Source organism: Arachis hypogaea, chromosome 19, assembly GCF_003086295.3.
Source record: "Arachis hypogaea cultivar Tifrunner chromosome 19, arahy.Tifrunner.gnm2.J5K5, whole genome shotgun sequence".
NCBI classification, from domain to species: Eukaryota; Viridiplantae; Streptophyta; class Magnoliopsida; order Fabales; family Fabaceae; genus Arachis; species Arachis hypogaea.
Genome location: NC_092054.1, coordinates 4,670,708 through 4,692,280, shown reverse-complemented (window position 1 = coordinate 4,692,280; position 21,573 = coordinate 4,670,708). Strand labels below are relative to the sequence as shown.

Genomic DNA, 21,573 nt, shown 5'->3' with positions numbered 1-21,573 from the left:
GACATAAACACTGCCTTTTTACATGGCGATTTGAAGGAAACAGTGTACATGCGACCTCCACCGGGATTACCCATCTCATCTCCTGACTTAGTGTGCAAGCTTGACAAGTCCCTCTATGGACTCAAGCAAGCAAGTCAACAATGGAATCTCAAGTTATGTTCAGTTTTTCTCACTCATGGTTACAAACAATCAAAGAATGACTATTCCCTTTTCACCAAGTCGGCTGCTAATTCTTCCTTTACTGTCATACTTGCTTATGTCGATGATTTAGTATTGACCGGCAATGATCTAACCAAAATTCAATCAATCAAAATCATCCTTGATGTTCAATTCAAGATCAAGGACCTTGGTAATCTCAAATATTTCCTTGGCTTCGAGGTTGCAAGAACTAAAGTTGGCATTAGTCTTTATCAAAGGAAGTATGCCTTAGATCTTTTGGAAGAATGTGACTTATTGGGTGCCAAACCAACCTCCACCCCTATAGAATATACCCTGAAGCTTTCAAAAGAGTCTGGTTTCCCTCTCACAAATGTTAAGCAGTATAGAAGAGTTATTGGGCGTTTGGTGTACCTAACGAATACACGGCCAGACATCAGTTTCACCGTAGGCAAGCTCAGTGAATTCCTCGACAAACCAACAGATTCTCATTTGCAAGCTGCATTTCATGTCCTCAAGTACATCAAGTCTGCACCAGCCTCTGGCTTATTCTTTGCAGCATCCTCAGAACTCAGACTTTATGGGTTTGCAGATTCTGATTGGGCTCAATGTCCAGATACACGTCGCTCTATCACGGAATTTTGCTTCTTTCTTGGCTCATCCCTCATCTTTTGAAAAAGCAAGAAACAATCAATAGTGTCTAGATCATCCTCTGAAGCAGAATACAGATCACTCGCCACAACCACTTATGAAGCTCGCTGGCTTTCCTATCTCCTCAAGGATCTTCAGATTCCTCATCCTCAACCCATCTCCTTGTATTGTGACAGTCAGTCTGCCCGGCACATCGCAACTAATCCAGTCTTCCATGAACGTACCAAGCACATTGAGATCGACTGTCACATCGTGCGTGATAAAATTCTTAGTGGCATGCTTCATCTCTTACCCATTCACACCACTGATCAAGTGGCTGATGTGTTTACAAAACTCTTGTCACTAGCTCCCTTTTCTTCTTGTGTTTTCAAGCTTGGCATGCTTGATTTTCATCAACCAAATACTGCCAGCTTGAGGGGGCAAATTACCTGACCCCTTACGTAATTTAGCTAGAGTATGATTAGTAATTAATAATATATTATTTAAATAATTATTAGATTGATTAGTTAAGTTATTATTGTAATGAATTTGTTAGTCATAGCCAATATAAATAGCCAGACAACTAACAGAATCAGTAACTGATTGCCAATTTCATTTCATTCATTTTTCATTTTCTTTCTTACTGTATTCTCTGAAAACTTCTTTTTCTCTCTTTCTCCAATAACTTCCCATATTTTTAACACCTTCCAATTTCAACTCCATTAAAAAAAAAATGTCTCAATCAAAATATTTTTACATACAATCATGCATGTTAGATATATATTAAAATAAAATATATATTAAAATAAAAATTATATATTAAAAATACGTATATTTATAGATAAATATATAATGATTAATTTTAGTATATAAATAATATTTTTTATTCGCATAAGATAAGATAATTATCCGATCCGAATGGTAATATATAGAATACCCACAAATACAGGTTGTATTTTCCTCTTTTTCTAGATGAAATTTATGTATATTATTGTCCTTGGACTGTGCAATAATGAGATTCATATATTTCATAGACCGACTATGTGATGACCAAATTAATCTCTTTGATGTTTAGCACTTTGAAACGAAAACGCAATCCCATTGATTTTCTTGTGAGTTGTGACATCATAGGCATTTGTTTATATAGTCCAAAATTGATGTTTGAGTAAAATAGAAAGGATGATGTATGCATTGGAGTTATTAGAGTCTTAGAGTTTCACTCGTTCTCTTCACAATTCACATAGCTCCATTCAAAGCATACGTAAGGTTCTCTTAAGTCTTCACTGTGAAGTGTGAACCCTCTTGAGATAAAAAACAATAAACGCTTTAAATGCAAACATAAGAAACAAAGTGTCATGTTTTAAATAGTGGTAAAATCCCTGGTTTTTTCTGAAAAGGATAAAAATATTCATAATGATCATTATCTATACTTCTATTTATACATGAAGAGGATTAGAATGTTAGATTTGAATTTTGGTTTATCTCATCACATTTTTTTTTACTTTTATATCTATCTCCTCTTGTACAATTTCATGAAAAATAATTCTAAAATGAGGATTGTGAAAAATTGAACATAATCATTTTAAGTTATGCTTTTTATAAATTTTTTTAACTATTGAATTATAATTTTTATATATTTATTATGTTATATAAAAATAATAAATAAAAATATAATTTCAAAAACACAAAATATTTAACAAATAGTTTAATTTTAATGTACTGATAGTATAAAATATTTTACATAGTTGTACGATTACATTCGTCATTTTAAATAACTATTTACGTGATCAATAAAAATAATAATTATCTTTTATGATATAATATTTCGTAATTAAATACATATATAAAATTATTTTTACACATTGACGATGCATCAAAATTAAATTCGTCTAACAAAAAGTTATATATATAATTCACTAAATTTCTATTACCTAAACCAAATGAAAAAAGTATAATTAATGGTGGAAACTCAGGTGCAGTCGATTTCATGTAAAGTTAATACCTGAGAGTCGTTAAATAATTTGACTGATTTGACTAAATTTTTACCTAACGGCTCTCAGATATCAACTTCACGTGAAGTCGATTTTACCTGAATTTTTACCATAATTAATTAGTCCATGACCTATTTAGGGTACATATGGACAAGCCATAGGGACTAGTCACCATAAAGGAAAAATGAAATGTGAAAGTTCCCCAAACAACAATAGTTAGATTAGACACTTAGACCCATTATTTATTTATTTTCAAATATAAATAGATCTTAACCATCAGTTTTTTGTTTTTTGTTTTTTTTTTGTTTTTTTTTTTTTAAGGCTCATAAAAAAGCTAATACAAAAGATGAATAACAAAAATATAATGTCCATATTTAAACCAAGAAAAGTGAGTTTAAATATTAATTCCCATGTCACACACAAATCCCACCCTCTTCCCCCTTTAAAACACCAATAACTCATTCATTCTCACAACCCCACCAACACAACCACACACTTTCATAGTTTCACTCAACAGTCTCAATAAAAAAATTAAACAAATAAACAAGAAAAAAAGAAAGGAAAAAAAAAACACTTCTTTTAGTTTTTCTCTCTTTTTTTTAAAAAAGAAAACAGAGAAAACAGAGGAAACAGAAGAAAAAAGAAAAACAGAGTGTTTTCCATGGTGAGTGAAGAGAGGATACGAGGAGAGGAATCAAAGGTGGCAGCTTTGGAGAGCAGCGGAAGAATGAGCGGAGCCCCTGTCGGAGCACGGCAGCGGCGGAGGAAGGAGGCGGTGGAGCTGTGTCTGAGGTTGATGTGCATGGCTTCTTCCATTGTTGCAGTGTCTCTCATGGTTACTGCAAAACAAGCTACAAATGTCTCCATCTATGGCTTCAGCTTCCCCATTAATTCAAAGTGGTCCTTCTCTCAATCATACGAGTAACCATTCTTCTTCTTCTTCTTCCATGTTCTTTGATCTTATATTGCTTCATCATCATTCCTCTGCTTCTCTCTTTTGGGTTGCTTTTTTCACTTTTATTTTATTAAAAATATTCTTTTTCTGTCTAAAGATATTCTTTTTATTTTGTGAATGGTGATCATGAACTATCTAAAACTTAGTAACTTAAAAGATAGTGAAGCAAACATAGGAAAATATCTTGTTCAATTCTGAGTGTTGGTTTCTCACTCTCTTTCCCCCTTTTTTTTTGGTCTGCTGCATTTTCTTGGCAGCCAACCACAACTTCATGAATACATGAGAGGTTATGTTTTTTTTTTTTCCTCTCTTATTATTATTATTATTATTATTATTATTATTATTATTATTATTATTATTATTATTATTATTATTATTATTATCTTGCCAGCAATGTCCTTGGACATTTTTTTAATAACCGAGGGATGAGGACAAAATTGACCATAAAAAAGTGGGGGCCTGGGAGGGGGTTGGTTTGTCATGTCATCATAGTATTTGAATGAACAGTTTCATGCACCCGTGAATTCGAATTTCTCTTTTTTATATCTTCTTTTCCCTTTCTCTAACACTAATTATTATTATTTGTGTTTGTTTGTCCCTTTTGCCTCTATTACTACCCATTTTGTCTTTTCAATTCATCAAATTGTTGAGTTTTCCGCATACCCTTAATTTGTCTACTTAACCAGTTAGTTTTTAATTAACTCTTGTTTAAAGTGTGATCTTTATTGATTCCATGATGTTGGTACAAATGTTTTGACTTTAATTGGACAAATAATTATTAAATTTGGTCTCTCAAAGATTATAGTGTTTGATAAACATGGATTATACATATTTAGTTCCAAATTGTCACACTCTGATTTTTTAAGGGCTAATTTGATAGTTTGCTAATTATTCTGCATCTGAAAATTGAAAGTACAATATATAGTTTGAATAATTACATACTAGCTAGCACATTTGTTATTATTACACACATTTAATTTATAAAAAGGTGAATTACTTATTAATACACTAGAAATAAATAAACTCTGAAGTAACCAGTATTGAATGATCTAAACCTTTGTGGTTCATTAATTTAAATTAAAACTTTTTTTCTTCTCTGAATTTGTGTTGGGTGGGGCAGATATCTTGTTGGGGTTTCAGCTGCTGTTGCTGCTCACTCATTGCTACAACTACTGATTGGCACATCAAGATTTGTTAGGAATTCCTCTGTCATTCCCTCAAGAAACTATGCATGGCTTATTTTTGCTGGGGACCAGGTACCCTTTAAATTTTATGATTCCCTCTAAATTATATTGAGAATTTAATTTTGATGCACTTTGTAAAATAGTTTTATATATGTATCTAATTACATAATGTCACATCAATAAAAATAATATCTTTTACATTAACTGCGTGAATGATCACCCAAAAGAACAGATGTGATTGCACGCATCAGTGCATCAAAATTAAAGTCGTTATATTGAATACAATTTTAGTGACTCTAACATACTCACATTTGTTCCTAAGCTATCACTTGTGCTAAAACCCTAAAACTAACCTAATTTGGATCAACTTGATGAATCATACACTAATAAGATAATAGAATGACATACATTTAAACAAGAATTTAATTTTGATGTACTATTAGATACGTAATATGTTTTTAACAAAAATAACTACTTTTTACATTATTCTACGAGAACGGTCATCCAAAAAACGGATGTAATTGATACTGTCAATACATCAAAATTAATTTTTTTTAAACAATAAAAAATCGGATGTAACACTAAATTACTTTAATACATTTTGGTGGAAATTTGTTTAGGCATTTGCTTATGCATTGATGAGTGCTGGATCTGCTGCATCTGGGGTTACCAACCTGAACCGAACCGGAATCCGGCACACGGCACTGCCAAATTTCTGCAAGCCATTGCACAAGTTCTGTGATCATGTTGCCATCTCAATAGCCTTCACTTTCACCAGCTGTTTCTTGCTGGCTATTTCTGCTGTCCAAGATGTAATTTGGCTCTCCCAACACTCTTCATGAGTTTTACTTCAATATATAACTAATTATATATATATACTTATATAACAAAATCATATGAAAATATATATGGGCCTTATGTGAATGTATTATGTGGGAGTATTATGCGTGTTATTGTTATGATCAATCTTCTACCTGACTAAGAATACTAAGTACAAGTTAAGGTTTAATTGCATTTTACATATCTGTTGCAATTTGAGCACTTTAATCTTAGTTTTAAGTGATACCTTTACATGCATAATCACATGAAATTGAAAAGTGTTTCACGTTGGCTTCTCCACTTGCCATGCTCCATAAACATCTCTTTTCCATGCATTATACTCTTTCATACCCATGACACATCCTTTGTCTTTGCTTTGCAAAAATTACAATTAGGATAATATATAGATTTAAGGATCTTAACCCAAATAGCATTGAATAAATTTCTCCTTCCAACTCTCTAATTTGTTTAACACCCTCTCTTCAATCCATGTTAGAGCTTTATTCAGAGATCTTTCACAAACTTTCATCTCCAGTATCTCTTTTACTCTCTTCTCAATGATTTATTAATATTTATGGTTTGTCTAGAAGCCTCAATATAATCAGTTAGAATAGTGACAATTTGGAACAACTCTTCCTCTTTTGCCTCCGCAAAAGTGATAGAATCATTGTAAACAATAAATGAGTGATCATAGTTCATAGGGCCTGTTGGTGCAACTCTATTTTACGTTTTTTCATTGGCAAATAGGCCTTTAAAAAGTTCTTAAAGGTCTACAGGCTCGAACCCAACAAGCTCCAAGAAACAAATTCTATTTTGTTAAAAGAATTTGTTATTTGCCTTGCACCTAACTTCCGGTTTCATTGGATTAAGCGTTTTCATTTTGATTTTCGATAAAAATAAAAATAAGACATGAAAATATAATTTATAAAATATTTTAAAAATACTTTTAATAAAAATAATTTTAAAAAGATAGAATAAAGTTAAAAATGCTATTTTTATGTTTTCAATCTTAACTCTTGAAAACGTTTTCAAACTAAAACACGATATTTTTGGATTCGGATAAAGGTTTCAATCTCTTCTACTCATTTTTTTTGTCACGCTTTGTTCGTTCTCTTCTGTCTTTTTCTATGGATATCCATTATTTTTCACTAATTTATACATACATTTCTTTAAAAAGATGAATTTTTTTAATTTTATTTGACCATTTCAATTTTTTATTTTAGGAGATAATACTCAATTTGGTCCCTGAACTTACACGCGAGTCTTAATTTAGTCCTTGAGGTTTCAATTGCCTCTATTTAGTCCCCGAAATTTATAAACATGCCTCATATTAGTTCCTGAGACCATTTTTAGTATAAAAACGTTAATAGAGCGCTGCTGTAGACTATCACATGTCACGTTAAAACTTGTAAAATGATGCAGGGTTTTGACATTTAAATAGCTCAAAAACGGCATTGTATTACTTATTTTATTAGGTAAAATTTTAATAAATACCATTTACGATGTTGTTTTTAGGTTATTTGAGTGCTAAAACCAAAACGACATCATTTTACAAAGTTTAGTATGGATCCGGTTGTCACAACAATGTTCCGTTAACGTTTGTACGTTGAAAATTGTTTCAAGGACTAACATGAGTTATGTTCACAAAGTTTGGGGACTAAATAGAAGCAATTAAAACTTCATAGACTAAATGGAAACTCCAGGGACTAAATTGAGTATTATCTCTTATTTTAGGCTTAATTTTTGTATCTTTGAATATATAGATAAAGTAATTAAAAAAATAGAACTTTAATTATAATTAAAATATATATTTATTGAGTTTTTTATTTTATTTAAGATTGAGTACGTACTTTTTAAATTAACATGTATTTATTAAATTTCTTTATTTTTTACCTTCATTTTTTTGTATAAAATAATAATTTTTTTATGAAAATAATTTTTTAAATCGACAATCAATTATAAAAATATCGATAATAAAAATTAAAAGAATACATAAAAACTTAAAAATATTGATAATAATTTTTTTGTTCGATTGATATTTTTTGTTGTTATATAGTTTCATAAAAAATATAAAATCACATATGTATAAGAGATACCAAATTTTTTAAAATAGTATAATAAGATAGTAATTTATTCCATATTAATACCGTATAAAAATTAATTGTTAATTTAATAAAAAATTAAATAACTAATGTCGTACCTTTAATAAAAATATAGTTTTGTAATTTTAAACTATTAAAACTATAATTTAAAACTAAACCAACAAAACATTTTTATTATTTTTGATACTTAAAAATGAATTTTCTTTTCACAAACTAATCATATTTTCTAAAATGTATTAAAAATAAAATTATTAAAAAAAATAAAACTAAAACAAAACATATTTTCACACACCAATCAACTCTTAGTGTGAATTTGAATTGGAATTTTCAGTTTTGAATAACAAAAATTTCAGTTAATCCTTTGATCTTAATTGAATGATTGTTGTTGTTGCCACGTTTAGCCACATTCTCGGTCCTCACATACACGTTAAATTTGAAAACTACCTATAATAAGTAATAACCGCTACTATATACGTTTACACTGCAACCCTGTTTGTTATATATTACGAGTACCTTGCATTTTGCATTTTAGTTATCATCATCAGAAATTCAGAACCATTTGTGTTACTAGCATAGTCACCAAAAAACAATTTGTATTACTAACATGGCTTCACAACATTTTGGAGTAGTGTGTAGCTGCATGATTATGACGATGATAATTTTCTTGGGTGCTAGTTCAGCTGTTGAAGGTGCTAGAGATTTCAAAGTTGGTGATCACTTGGGATGGCATGAACCTGGCCCCAATAATATTTCATATTACATTCAATGGGCTCAAATGAACAGATTCCAAATTGGTGACTCTCTCGGTAAGCTTATTTTCTCTTCAATCACCTCTTCATCTTTGTATTATATATATGGTTCATACTCTGTTTTTTTTTTTTTCAATTTTTACTACTAAAATAGAATTGAGATTCATATAAAATGAATTTTAAATCTTATTAGCTATAAGGTCGAGAGTGGTGTAGATCTTTTTATTGTTGATGACAATACTAAAAATAATAACGGGATAGGTTTATTTTTTTTTAGTTATTTTTTTTGCATTGTTCTCTATTGGTTCTAATTTATTGTGTTAAACTCTCTTCTTTACAAAAATTAATAATAGAGAGATGTACTTTATTTAGTTTATAAGATTTTTAGTTTTTACTATTAAAAATGAGATTATGTGTTATTTTTTATATTTTTAATGTATATTCTAGGCCGAATAATTAATTTAATGGTTGATTTAATATACCTAAAAAATTGAATCCAAATTACATGTTTTTTTTCTCTCTCGAGTGTTTCCAGAATAATGTTATTTGCATTAATTATTACTACTAATTGATGATGTTGTTTTCTCCTTAAATTAATTTCATTGTGCAGTATTTGAGTACCAAAATGACTCAGTTCTAGTTGTTGAAAAATGGAAGTACTTCCATTGTGATCCAAATAATCCCATAACATCTTATGATGATGGAAACAGCACAGTGATTCTTGATAGGTCCGGTTTCTTCTACTTCATAAGTGGAACAGAGAATCACTGCCATAATGGGCAAAAACTTATTGTGGAAGTTATATCACCACAACACATGGCAATTTTTCGGCCAGCCGCGTCCCCTGCGCCAACCGAAGACGCTTCCTCATCATCAGAACTAGCTCCTTCACCCTATTATCATCATCATTATCATGGCTCCAATGCTTCTTCATCCACATCACGTTTCATGATGATTGGTTCAGCATTTATGGCTCTTCTTGTCACCTTTGTAGTTGTGCTAGTTTTAGCACCATGAATTATTGTTCTTGTTATTATGTGGTGACAGATTCTTATTAGTTTAGTTGTTAGTTAATTATCATTAGTTGTTTATTTTTATTTTTCATTTTTGTTGATTGCTTATTAGTTTGCTTTTGGAGTTTGTATTGTTTAGAATTTGAACCTTGACTATTGTACTTACTATTATCAGCTAATTTGATTTCATTATTATATTATTATTTTTTTGTTGATTAGTAACTAAAATCTTCTATTCTTCTTTGCTTTACTTTTTTTTTTTTTTCATTGGGTACCCTTATAAACTAGGGTATTGGTACCTTAGCTATATTTATCGTTGTGACTTAAATCATAAGAATTAGTATCATAAAGAACCATTTAAAAGAAAGACTTAGTTAAGAATATGTACTAAAATTATTACTAGTAATAAAATTTTTTAAACTTTATTACTATTACTATTAGAAAATTTTTCTTTATTTGTTTCTCTTTTTGGTTCTGAATTTTTTTTAAATAAATATTTTAAATATTTTTTATTTATCTATATAAATAATTTGGATATAGTTTATATTCTTGTGTAATGAGATAAGTAATAGAATACAAAAACATAAATTGTATCTAAATTAGCTCGGTAAATAAAATGTTTCAAATGTTTATTTAAAAAAAAATAATCCTTGAGTTCTGCGGTGAAACGTTTTTTCCTTTCTTTTTGGGACAAAAGTTCTCTGTATTTACTCTGTTTAAGTAAAATTTTTATAGTAGGATTCATTTCTAATTTTTTGGTAGGATGCGGTCCATTTTTTGGGCCCATCTACCTAAAAATGGGCCCTTGTAAATGTTGTCTTTCAATACCATGGTCCAAAAATGAAAAGGAACATTCCTTTCCAAAAAAAAAAAAAAGAGAAAAGGAACATTCATGTTATATTTTCAGGCATATTTCAGTGACTTACATATGGTCCTTCCCAACATTGTTTGTATTAGGCATAATGTATTCTTCATTATCAATTTTTTATGAAAAATAATGATCAATTTCTTCCACCAAAGGAATTAAAAAAAAAAAAGATGCCTAACATAAAGGAGAAAGAAAGTGAGAAATAGCCTTTTGCTTAGTGCACAACACACTAGGAGAAGTGACAAAGACATTTTATAATTATCATACTAATAAATACTCTAAAAACATTAGTTAACAGATATAACAAACAATAAAAAATTCTCTTAGAAAAAACGGATTTTTTTTAATGTTTTCAATACATTAATATTTAGTGTTATTTTTTAACATTAATATTTATGCATTTGCATAATGTTATAAAAAGAGGAATAAATAGTATTCTCACATAGTCACACATGTTTCAAAACCATGCAAATAATTGTTCTATGATCTGTTAATATCAATAAGTTCTTCCTTTATAGATGAATAATGATATATCATTAATCATATAGCACATGCATATATATTGTCTAATAATTACATGTTGCCAACAATGCTTATATTATATCCTATGCTCTTTCCAATCGGATTCTCTTATTTAAAATAAATACTTAAAATAATTAATTAAAAATAAAAGTAAATATGCTCAATGAGCACAAAGTACTAGTATCAGCAGTGACATCACAATGATTATAAGAACCCACCATATTCACAATGATATTACTTTCTAGATTGCAATCCACATGGAATATTTCCTTTTTTTGAACAAAAAAATCATATTAGTTGACATATTTAATTTCAGATTATTCTATTAGAATTGATTTTTTTAAAAATAAGTATTTTTTTTTACTAATTATAAATTGGCCCATGCAGGTCTCAAACCTGCGACCTTCGCGTTATTAGCACGACGCTCTAACCAACTGAGCTAATAGGCCATTTTTGAAATAAATATTAAATCATCTATATTCTCAAATCTGTAAAATTAAAATGTTTTAACACCCATTGAAATTTTTTCTATGTCATTGATAAAAAGCGTAACTTTGTTCTTCTTTTAAGTTTTGTCTCTATGAAAGATAAGATTTTCTGTAGGTATCGAATAATCACAACTTTCATAATTGAAAGAATCAAAATAAGGATAGGAAAAAATGGAAAGCAAGAGAAATATATAAATACTAATGGCAAAACATAGCTCTATATAAGCTTAAAATATTGATTAGGTGGTAATATTAAAAGTCTTGATGATGAGTTAAAAAAACTGAAAATTTAAAAATTAAACCGGTCGTTAGTTTTTGTTTGCTTTTTTTTTTTATCTTAATTAATTTATTTTAGCATGCATGCTCGAACCGGAGTTGTTCAATATAATTAATTAATTCAGTTTTTTTATTTTTATCTTAAATGGCATTCCATATATTGATCCGAATCAACGAATAATATTATATTCAAATACCAAATAATTTAAATTTGACACAGACTATTTAAACATTGATTGAATTAAATGCGATCTATGTGTGCTTAAATAATAATATTGTCAACTGTTCATTAATCTTGGGAAGAAAATACTTTTTATTAGAAACCATTTTAATATTCTCCACGAGATTATTAATGTCACGCACATTGAACAAATTAAACACGATCACGTTATAAACTACCATTTTTCTTCTCAAATAAGTTTTTTCGATTAAAAAAAATTATATGCATCCAAATAATTAAGTGTCTATCTAAAACAAAAATTCAATATTAGTTATTTTTCCACTAATAACTTTCTTAAACGAAGAAAAAAAATACGCGAAAAATGAAGAGTAAAACAAGTTTTAAAAAATCACTTTAATGTATTTAAAAATAAGATGCTTTTAGTAGTTTTTTTCTGCTTATTTTTAAAAGTTATTTACTTAGTAACGAGTATGACACTCTTTGTTAATTAAACAAATTTTAATATTTTATTTATTTATTTATTTTATATCATTAGTCCATATTTAGAATTTAAAATTTAGAATTTACGAAGTGAGATTTAAGATGTTTTTTTTTTTTTTTTTTTACTTTTCTTTTTTTCTTTAATAATAATTAATTTAAAAAAGCATTACATTCTATAATTGAAAACTAAAGAGTGATGAAGAGAATAATTAATTAGATAAAAAGAGAAGAAAATGCAGTTTGTCTTGGAAAATATATAATATGAATTTTCATAAAGGACTAAAGGTGTGAATAAATAATTAAATATATAATTAACTACCCATGAATTATTCTAAGTGATGATACACGTTGTACAAGTATGTTTTCTTTACCAATTTTGAAAGGTTCATAATTTACTCAACCTCCCTTTTTTTCTTATTTTTTTGTTATTAGCTCTGTTAGTGTTGGCATTATTTATAAAAAAGCTTTTTTCTTAGCTTTGTCCGATTATTCATTCCACATTTATTATTATTTATTGTCCTATTTTACCCTTTTGACATTAACGAATGGTGGATGCAAATAACATAAAACTTAGAATACAATTATGAGGTTCTAAACAGAAGACAATGCAATTATTATCATGATAATGTTCATCAACAAATTTGATTATGACTTCTCTTTAATTTAGGGACTACATACACAACTTTTAGCTACTCATAATTTGTTGACATTTTTATTTTTGTCTGTTCTCTCTAAATTGCAAGCATTTAATTAATTAATACTTGACAAATTCATGGACCACCAATTTGTTAATCACAACTAGCTAGCTGTAAATGTTGTTTTTATTCTATATAGGTGTAATGGTATAGAGAAATTAAGAATAGAAAAATGGTTTAATTATTGTGTTAGTTCTATAATTTTATCAAATTTATAATTAAATTTTTATAATATTTTTAATTAAAATTTTATATTGTTTTTAATTTTATAATTAAGTGTTTTCTAATGTAATAAATATGTTTAACTTTTTTTTATTGTGAAATTTAACATCAATTTTTCTTTTTTAAAGGATACTAATTAAACAAATCAAAATAGAGGTTAATGAAAGAGTAATAAATTAAGAGGTATTTATGTAATTTTTTATAATTTTAGAACAATAATTAAGTGTGATTTTCAAAACTAATTAATCAAATATAACTTGAACTTCAGTTGTTACAAGGTACCATGGAATAATATATATTATATAGCATCCCAAAATTCAATGGATTTGCATTAAGATATTAAAATGCTACACATCCATGCCACCTTGAGAACTATATACGATGTTAACTGCATACATTTCTTAGAATAAACAAAAGTATCTTATCTTATACCTTGAAAAAGACTTTTCATTCCAATAAACACATAATAGTCCGAATGCATTTTGTTGATATATTATAAAGACCAAAAACAAAAAGCACAACATATATAATTGTTAAGATTATAAGTAAATGTAGTTCAAAAAAATGGTTAAGAAAAAGGATACACGCCCAGTGGGACTCGAACCCACAATCGCTTGATTAGAAGACAAGCGCCTTATCCATTAGGCCATGGGCGCTCTTGCCGTATTGTTTACACTCATTCATTTAAAACAGAAAGAGAAAGAGTGAGAGAGAGAGAGAGATTGGAAACTTAATTTGAGACTTCCTTAATCCTTAACTCTAAAAAGACATTCTAATTAATAATCAAGTTAGTAATACTTATATGTGCGTAAAGTAATATAAATTATTATTAGAGATGTGAGATATATCATTATACTAAGGTAAGTGAATTATAGAAAATGCAAAATTAGAGCATAAGACATGTTCTTTGTTAAGAGGTAGAATGGAGGATGACTCATATAGCTATTATTTTGATGAGGTATATAGTTGTCGTTGATACTTTGACTGTTTGGTTATACTAAAATCATCGTTACTTTGACAAATAAAGACGAGTTATAACTCTTGTTTTATTTTTTAAATAGATAAAAAAATTATGTATTACTTTATTTATTTAATTCTTTTTTAGTTCTTAACAAGTCTTAAATATAAAATATTGGATTAATAATCAAATTCATTTATGAAAAATCATTCAATTTTTAAATTAGTTCTCAAATGATTTTTTTAGTCATATTAATTTTTGGAAGATAAAACTTAAGTCAAATTAGTCTTTTTATTAGTTAGATGATGAGGTGTCATGTTAAGTGTCACGTAACATGATGACGTAGTAGGATAATGTCACGTGTCACAAGATGATTAGTTGACGTGTCAGGTCAGTGACACCTATCGCGTCACACGTCACTTGACATGTAAAAATGTTATTTATAATCAAAATTGTCCCTAAAAGTCAAGACATAAGTCATTTTCATCCCTAAAATTTTTAAAATTAATCAAATTAGTTATTATATAATTTTTTTATTTTTTTTCATAATATTAAATTTAAAATTTTTTTGATAGTATTAATTTTAATACTGTTGTTTAGACCTTAATAAACAATTTTTTTTACATAAAATAATAAAAATCAATAAATTATTATATATTTATTTTGTCATTTATATTTTAAAATTTTAGATTTTCAAATTGTAATTTTTTTATAGTAAAATTTTTTATTTAGATATATAATCAACAATAATTTATAAAACTCGTTTAAATAAAAAACTCGTTTAAAAAACTCATTTAAATTTTTTAAAATATATAATCAACAATAATTTAAAAAATTTATTTAAATAAAAAATTTTATTATAAAAAATTATAATTTAAAATTATAAAATTTTAAAATACAAATAATAAAATAATTTTGTAATAATTTAATTATTTTTATTATTTTATGTAAAAAAAATTTGTTTATTAAGGTTCAAAAAATAATATTAAAATTAGTACTATCAAAAAAATTTAAATTTAATATTATGAAAAAAATAAAAAAAATTATATAAAGACTAATTTGATTAATTTTTAAAATTTTACGAATGAAAATTACTTACGTCTAGATTTTTAGGGACTATTTTAATTATAAATAACTTTGTTACATATCAAATGACACGTGACATGCTAGGTGTCACTGACCTGACACGTCAACCAATCAGCTGGTGACACGTGGCATAACTTACCACATCATCATGTCACGTAGCACTTAACATAACACGTCATCATCTAACTAACAGAAGGATTAATTTGACTTACGTTTTATCTTTCAAAGACTAATATGACTAAAAAATTTATTTGAGAACTAAATTAAAAAATAAGTGATCTTTTAAAAACGAATTTGACTATTAATCGGTTAACCATAAAACATATGTTAAAAATAAAAAAGGCAAAAGTACAAAAAGATAAAATTTGGAAGTTTTCAATAAAATTTAGTAAGTAAACATTTATTTCTTTATAAAAAATACATGCACGCTTATACATAAATATATAAGTAAAAACCTTTTATTTTTTTTTAAGTTAGAAATGATATTCAAACTCAAAATTTTTAGGTGAAGATAAAAAATTTATGCTATTTAAATTATAATTTGTTAGCAAAAGAAACCTTTTACTTATTCATATATATTGTTTGAGTTTAATATGACAAATAGTATTACTTTAAAAGTATACACCAAATAAATCTTTAAGAAAGTTTAGATCATATATTTTTATCTTAAATTTTTAAACTTTATAAAAATAAGATATATAGGTATTTTTATTACATTTTTTAAAATTTATTTGTCTAAATAAAAACAATAAATCTAATTAAAATAGAGATTTATGTATTTTGATTTTATAAAATCCAGCAACTTTAACGTAATAAGAATTTTTTGAAGACGAAAACATTCGAAACGAAATTAGTTTTTTATTCTTTAGAGACTAATTTGAGTATATATTCTTAGACTTGGTTTTGTAAAATTTTTTGAAGAGGTGCATGTACTTTTTAAAAGTTCAAGCTCCTCATTTTGTATTTGGTAAATAAAAAAGATTATGTACTTATACTTACAACTTTTAAAAATTGGGGTACTTTTAAAAGCATCTAAGATATAAATTTTTAAAGTTGATTTATATTTTTTAAAATTTAAAAGTCTAATATAACCTCATATGTTAATTAATTTTTAAATTTAATGCTTGCACTTATGTCTATTATAATATTTTTAAATTTTAAAAGCTATTTTAAAATATGGGAATGGAAGCGCGGAAGAGATGCGGAGAAAAATGACAGAAGTTATTAGAAGAACAACAAAAGAAAAATTTGGTGAATATAAAGGGATAGGACCAAGAGACAAGGAGTCCTGGTGGTAGAATGCGAGTGTAAAAGAAAAGATAAAGATAAAAAGAGAGTGCTTTAAAGAGCAGTCTGTATGCCGCAATGCAATTAATTGAAAAAAATATAAGGCGGTTAAGAAAGAGACAAAAGTGGCTGTAAGTGAAGCAATAATAAGAGCATATGAGGGTTTCTACCACTCTTTGGACACGAAAGAAGGAGAAAAATGTTTATATAGAATCGCAAAGAGCCGTGAAAAAAGAACGAGAGATCTTGATCAGGTTAAGTACATAAAGGATAAGGATGGAGAGGTGCTGGCTCAAGAGGAGAATATTAATAAAAGGTGGAAGAGTTACTTCTACGAGTTATTTAATGAAAGACATAAGACTCTTTCAAATCTTGGTCGGTTATGCACAAGGGAAGAAGATCAAAACTTTGACTACTATCGAAAGATTCGAGACTTCGAGGTAAAAAAGGCTCTAAAACAGATGAAAAATAACAGGGTAGTACGACCTGATAATATCCGAATTGTGGTTTGGAAGGGCCTTGGAGGAAAAGACATCAATTAGTTAACCAAGCTTTTTAATGAGATTTTAAGGTCAAAGACGATGCCTGATGAGTGGAGAAAGAGTATCTTGGTACCTATCTACAAGAGTAAGGGAGATATACAAAGTTGCGAAAACTATAGAGGGATTAAGCTCATGAGCCATACCATGAATTTATGGGAGAGGGTGATAGAATGGAAGTTGAGAAAAGAGACACAAGTAACAGAGAACCAATTTGAATTTATGCCAGGAAGATCGACCACCAAAATGATATACCTGTTAAGAAGGATGATGTAGAGGTATCTCAGTAATAAAAGGATCTATATATGGTGTTTATTGATTTGGAAAAAGCGTACGATAGGGTGCCAAGGGAGGTATTATGAAAGGTTTTAGAAAAGAAGAGAGTAAGGATAGCATATATTCGTTCAATTAAAGACATGTATGATGGGGTCACAACTAGTGTGAAGACTCAAGGTGGTGTGACAGAGAAATTTCCTATTGGTATAGAGTTACACTAGGGATCATCCTTAAGTCCATACAGTGGCGGAACTTGAAACAAAATTTTGGGGGGCCAGATAGAAAATAATTGTCAAAATATTTTTGATATGGACTCCATTTAAGATAAGCTCGTCTAATCTCATCTCTCTGGTTTGGGTGATATTGCCAAATTTAAAGCCGTTTTTCAAGATCTCGTTCCAAAAAAAGCTAAAGTCATCAGATGTAACTTTTTAAACTTTTGAAGGTTATATCTCACTTTCTTTATGATTTATTAAAGTAGAAGAACTATCTATAAAAGTTATATGTTCTCCTTCTTAAATATTAGCCTTCCTCTTAAAAAATGTATCAATTCTTTAATTTTTTATTATTATTTTATATAAAAATTTAAATATATATTCTATAAAATATGTAAAGAAGAAGTTAGAAGGACAAATATTAAAATTTATAATATTTATTAAATTTTTTTTATCAATTTATACAAATATAATAATATTAATACTTATTGAATATTCTATTATTTTTTATCATATAAAAAATTAAATTAAATAAATAGTAAAATATAAAATAATATTAAATTAAATAAATAAAAAATATCTAATTTTTTATATTTGAACTTAAAGATAGAGAGAATGTTTATTGAACTTATTAGATACATTAAGTCATAGTAAAGTATTTAAGTCAATTGAACTATTTTTTATCTTTTGAAAAACTACTACTAAATTTTTTATAAAAAATTTGGGGGGTCATGGCCCCCCTTGTCTAAACTAAGCTCCACCACTGAGTCCATATCTTTTCACATTAGTCTTGGAAGTACTCACAGAGCACATCCAAGAGCCTGTGTCATGATGCATGCTTTTTGCCGATTATGGGAGAGTTAAGGAAAGACCTAAATAAGAAGTTGGACTTATGGAAAGAAGCTCTAGAAGTGTATGGTATGCGCATAAGCCGTAGCAAGATGGAATATATGGAATGTAAGTTCGGTTTGAGAAGGAAAAACCCTAATATAGAGGTGAAGATGGGAGAAAACATCCTACGAAAAGTTAAAAGTTTTAAGAATCTTGGGTGCATCATACAGGATAATGGAGAGATTGAAAATGATGTAAATCATAGGATCCAAGCAGGTTAGTTGAAATAGCGGAGTGCATCTGGTTTTATACGTGACAAAAAAGTGCCTTTAAAACTTAAAGGTAAATTCTATCGCGCTGCTATAAGACCGGCTATGCTTTATGGTACGGAGTGTTGGACGGCCAAAGGGGAGCACGAATATAAGTTAAGTGTGGCAGAGATGAAGATGTTGAGATGGATAAGTGGTCATACGCAATTGGATAAAATAAGGAACGAAGATATAAGGGAGAGAGTTGGAGTAGTACCCATTATGGAAAAAATGGTAGAATCGCATATCAGGTGGTTTGGACATGTGAGAAGAAGACCGACAGAATACCCAGTTAGGAGGATGGATAAAATGAAAGATGAACAATGGATGAAAGGTAGAGGAAGACCTAAGAAGACCATCTATGAGGTGGTCAAACGAGATCTACATGTAAACGGTATCTCTATAGACATTATACATGACAGAACTTAATGACGTTCTTTGATTTATGTAACCGACCCCACCTAGTGAAACAAGACTTTGTTGTTGTTGTTATTGTTACTAAATATAAATGCTATAATTTTTAAAAAGTTATTTTTTAAAAATTAACTTTTATAAGCTACTTCCAAAAAATAAAAACCTTACCAAATTAAATCTTAATTTAATTCAATGCATTACGATAGTGTTTATTTGCCAGCTTTAGTGTGGGAATTTTTTGTTGCCCAAATGTACCCCATAAACTTTCAAGGTTATAATGTTTGGCTTTTAAGAGATAAAACCAAATAGTGTAGCAGTTAGCTTTAATTTTCATTATTTATTTATTTATTTGTTGCCACAGTTATATATATTTGTAGTAGGAACAGAGAAATGAACAAGAGGCAAGGGGGTCCAAGTTTAATGCTAAACAGCTAAGCATTATGAACAATGAATGAACCATTTTAACCACCCTTTTTCGCTTTTAATATATTGTCCTCAAGTACTTCGCTATAATTAATGTGGAATTGTCAATTGTGTGGACAAATATGTCAAGTTAATTTCAAGCCTCTTAATTAATTGCCTCTGTCCATCCCTAATAATCAATCATCACCTAAGCCAAATTAATATTTTGCCTCTCGCAATAATGTTAAATTCTTATTAAATCTCTTGAAACATATTTTTCATAATAATAATGTTTTAAATTATTAAAATATTTTTTATGTACTTGAGGTATTAAGTGTATTATCTAAATATTAAAAAAAAATACATAGCAAACATATATATAGCAAGTCTTTTTCATTAGAAATTGATATTTTTTTTTTTTTGAGAAAAAAAATAAATTGACTTAACAAGTACTAGCACTACAACTACCAATTAATTACACGAATTCCTCATGCTATAAACAAATACTACCATGGGAGGGTATGAATCAGGAAGCTTTTTCCTAATTTATTTCACAACACAAATCATTGAGATTCAGAATCCGTATATGTATAAGGAATTCCTTTACTATTGAAGGACAAAAATTATTTGCTCATGTCTCATCCTTTCTTTTTTTGTAACAAGGTGCTAATAACCTCTAAAAAAGATTTTCTCTTCAGTTATATACTTGTGTTTGTGTTGCTTTCTTTAATATGTGGATCAATGGTTGAATTCATTTAATAATTTTTTATATTGTTTTTTTTATCGACTTAAATTTTTAGAAAAAGTGGTTTTATAACATAGTATCAGAATTTTGTTCTAAAAATTTAGAATTTGATTTTTGGTAAATTTTAAAAAAATAAAAAAAATAGTATTCGGTAGGTCGAGTACCAGACGGATCGGATTAGTATCCTGGTTGATGAGGGGGAGGTCTCACCTGGTCGTAAGTTAACGGGTTGGAGTAGACGATATCCCGAGCACTTCGTGTGAGGGGGTGTCATCTGCAAAGACACTCCGACGCTCTAGTCAGCAAAGTGTGTAGACAAAAAAGGGGTAAATGGTATGTGACGTACCTTGGGGGAAGGGTATGACATTCTCCATATATACCGTGTCAGAGGTGGGCCCTGCAAGGACAGGCTCACCTTCTTCGATACTTCCTTCGCACAGTTGTAGCAAAGCTGTCAGGGACGCGTGTCCGGGTCGACTACTGACCGCTTCACTCCTGACCGTCCGGGTCGGGTGGTGTTCGGGTCGAGCCGGCTCACAAATGGTTTGGGGCAGACCGTAACAAATATTATAAGACAAATAAAAAAAATTATTGTACAAATTAAGTAATTTAATGTATTACAATTTGACATGAATAATTATATTTTTAATAGTCTAATACATAAATTATATTAATATAATTCAAAATTAATTTAGTGTATTACAATTTTTCATATATAACTATAAATTCTCCAAAAAAAAAAAGATAATGCCGTTTTAATTTTAAACGTGTTGAGATTCAGTCATCTAACCGATGAGTAGTGCACTAGTTTACAGTTTTACACTTTTCAAATTTTAGATGTTCTCGTATGCAAATTTTTTGGTGTGAAGTTGATATTTAAGAATCGTTAGATAATTTGATAAATTTATTAACTAAATTATTATTTAATAATTTTTTTTTTCATAAAAAAAATCACTTAACAGTTTTTATTTATATAATTTATAAATTTTATATAAAAATAATTATACATATAAAAATAATCGTTAGATTTAGACAGCTGGATGAAGACATCAGACAACAATTTTGAGGGGGGAAGGGGTAGGAGTGTTGTTTGGATCGGTTTTGAGTAAAAACTCATCCAATTCGAACACTAGTTTTACTTGAGCTGCGGTTTGAATTGGATGTTTTTTTTTAAATAGATC

The 21,573-nt window shown here is 28.3% G+C and overlaps 2 protein-coding genes and 2 non-coding genes across 4 annotated transcripts; 2 read left to right on the top strand and 2 right to left on the bottom strand.

Annotated features, from left to right (window-relative positions):
* The first annotated feature begins 3,147 nt into the window (after window positions 1-3,147).
* LOC112776992 (CASP-like protein 3A1) lies at window positions 3,148-5,935 on the top strand. The gene is made up of 3 exons (XM_025821276.3): window positions 3,148-3,698; window positions 4,853-4,988; window positions 5,537-5,935. Exons 1-3 carry the CDS (start codon window positions 3,439-3,441, stop codon window positions 5,756-5,758), a joined length of 618 nt encoding a protein of 205 aa, XP_025677061.1. The 5' UTR covers window positions 3,148-3,438; the 3' UTR covers window positions 5,759-5,935.
* Window positions 5,936-8,379: 2,444 nt separating this feature from the next.
* On the top strand, window positions 8,380-9,817 carry LOC112779722 (early nodulin-like protein 7). Its single transcript, XM_025824057.3, has 2 exons — window positions 8,380-8,643; window positions 9,197-9,817. The coding sequence occupies exons 1-2, from the start codon at window positions 8,442-8,444 to the stop codon at window positions 9,601-9,603; spliced, it is 609 nt and encodes a 202-aa protein (XP_025679842.1). The 5' UTR covers window positions 8,380-8,441; the 3' UTR covers window positions 9,604-9,817.
* A 1,547-nt stretch (window positions 9,818-11,364) lies between these two features.
* Window positions 11,365-11,438, bottom strand: TRNAI-AAU (transfer RNA isoleucine (anticodon AAU)). The gene has a single exon. It is a non-coding gene; the product is annotated as a tRNA-Ile (tRNA).
* Window positions 11,439-13,914: 2,476 nt separating this feature from the next.
* TRNAR-UCU (transfer RNA arginine (anticodon UCU)) lies at window positions 13,915-13,987 on the bottom strand. The gene has a single exon. It is a non-coding gene; the product is annotated as a tRNA-Arg (tRNA).
* Window positions 13,988-21,573: the final 7,586 nt, after the last annotated feature.

Bases quoted from the DNA above. Each gene is read 5' to 3' on its own strand.
- LOC112776992 (XM_025821276.3), top strand. From the start codon at position 3,439: ATGGTGAGTGAAGAGAGGATACGAGGAGAGGAATCAAAGGTGGCAGCT. The intron at 3,699-4,852 runs GTAACCATTCTT...TGGGTGGGGCAG, and splicing joins TCCTTCTCTCAATCATACGA to ATATCTTGTTGGGGTTTCAG. The intron at 4,989-5,536 runs GTACCCTTTAAA...AAATTTGTTTAG, and splicing joins TTATTTTTGCTGGGGACCAG to GCATTTGCTTATGCATTGAT.
- LOC112779722 (XM_025824057.3), top strand. From the start codon at position 8,442: ATGGCTTCACAACATTTTGGAGTAGTGTGTAGCTGCATGATTATGACG. The intron at 8,644-9,196 runs GTAAGCTTATTT...TTCATTGTGCAG, and splicing joins CCAAATTGGTGACTCTCTCG to TATTTGAGTACCAAAATGAC.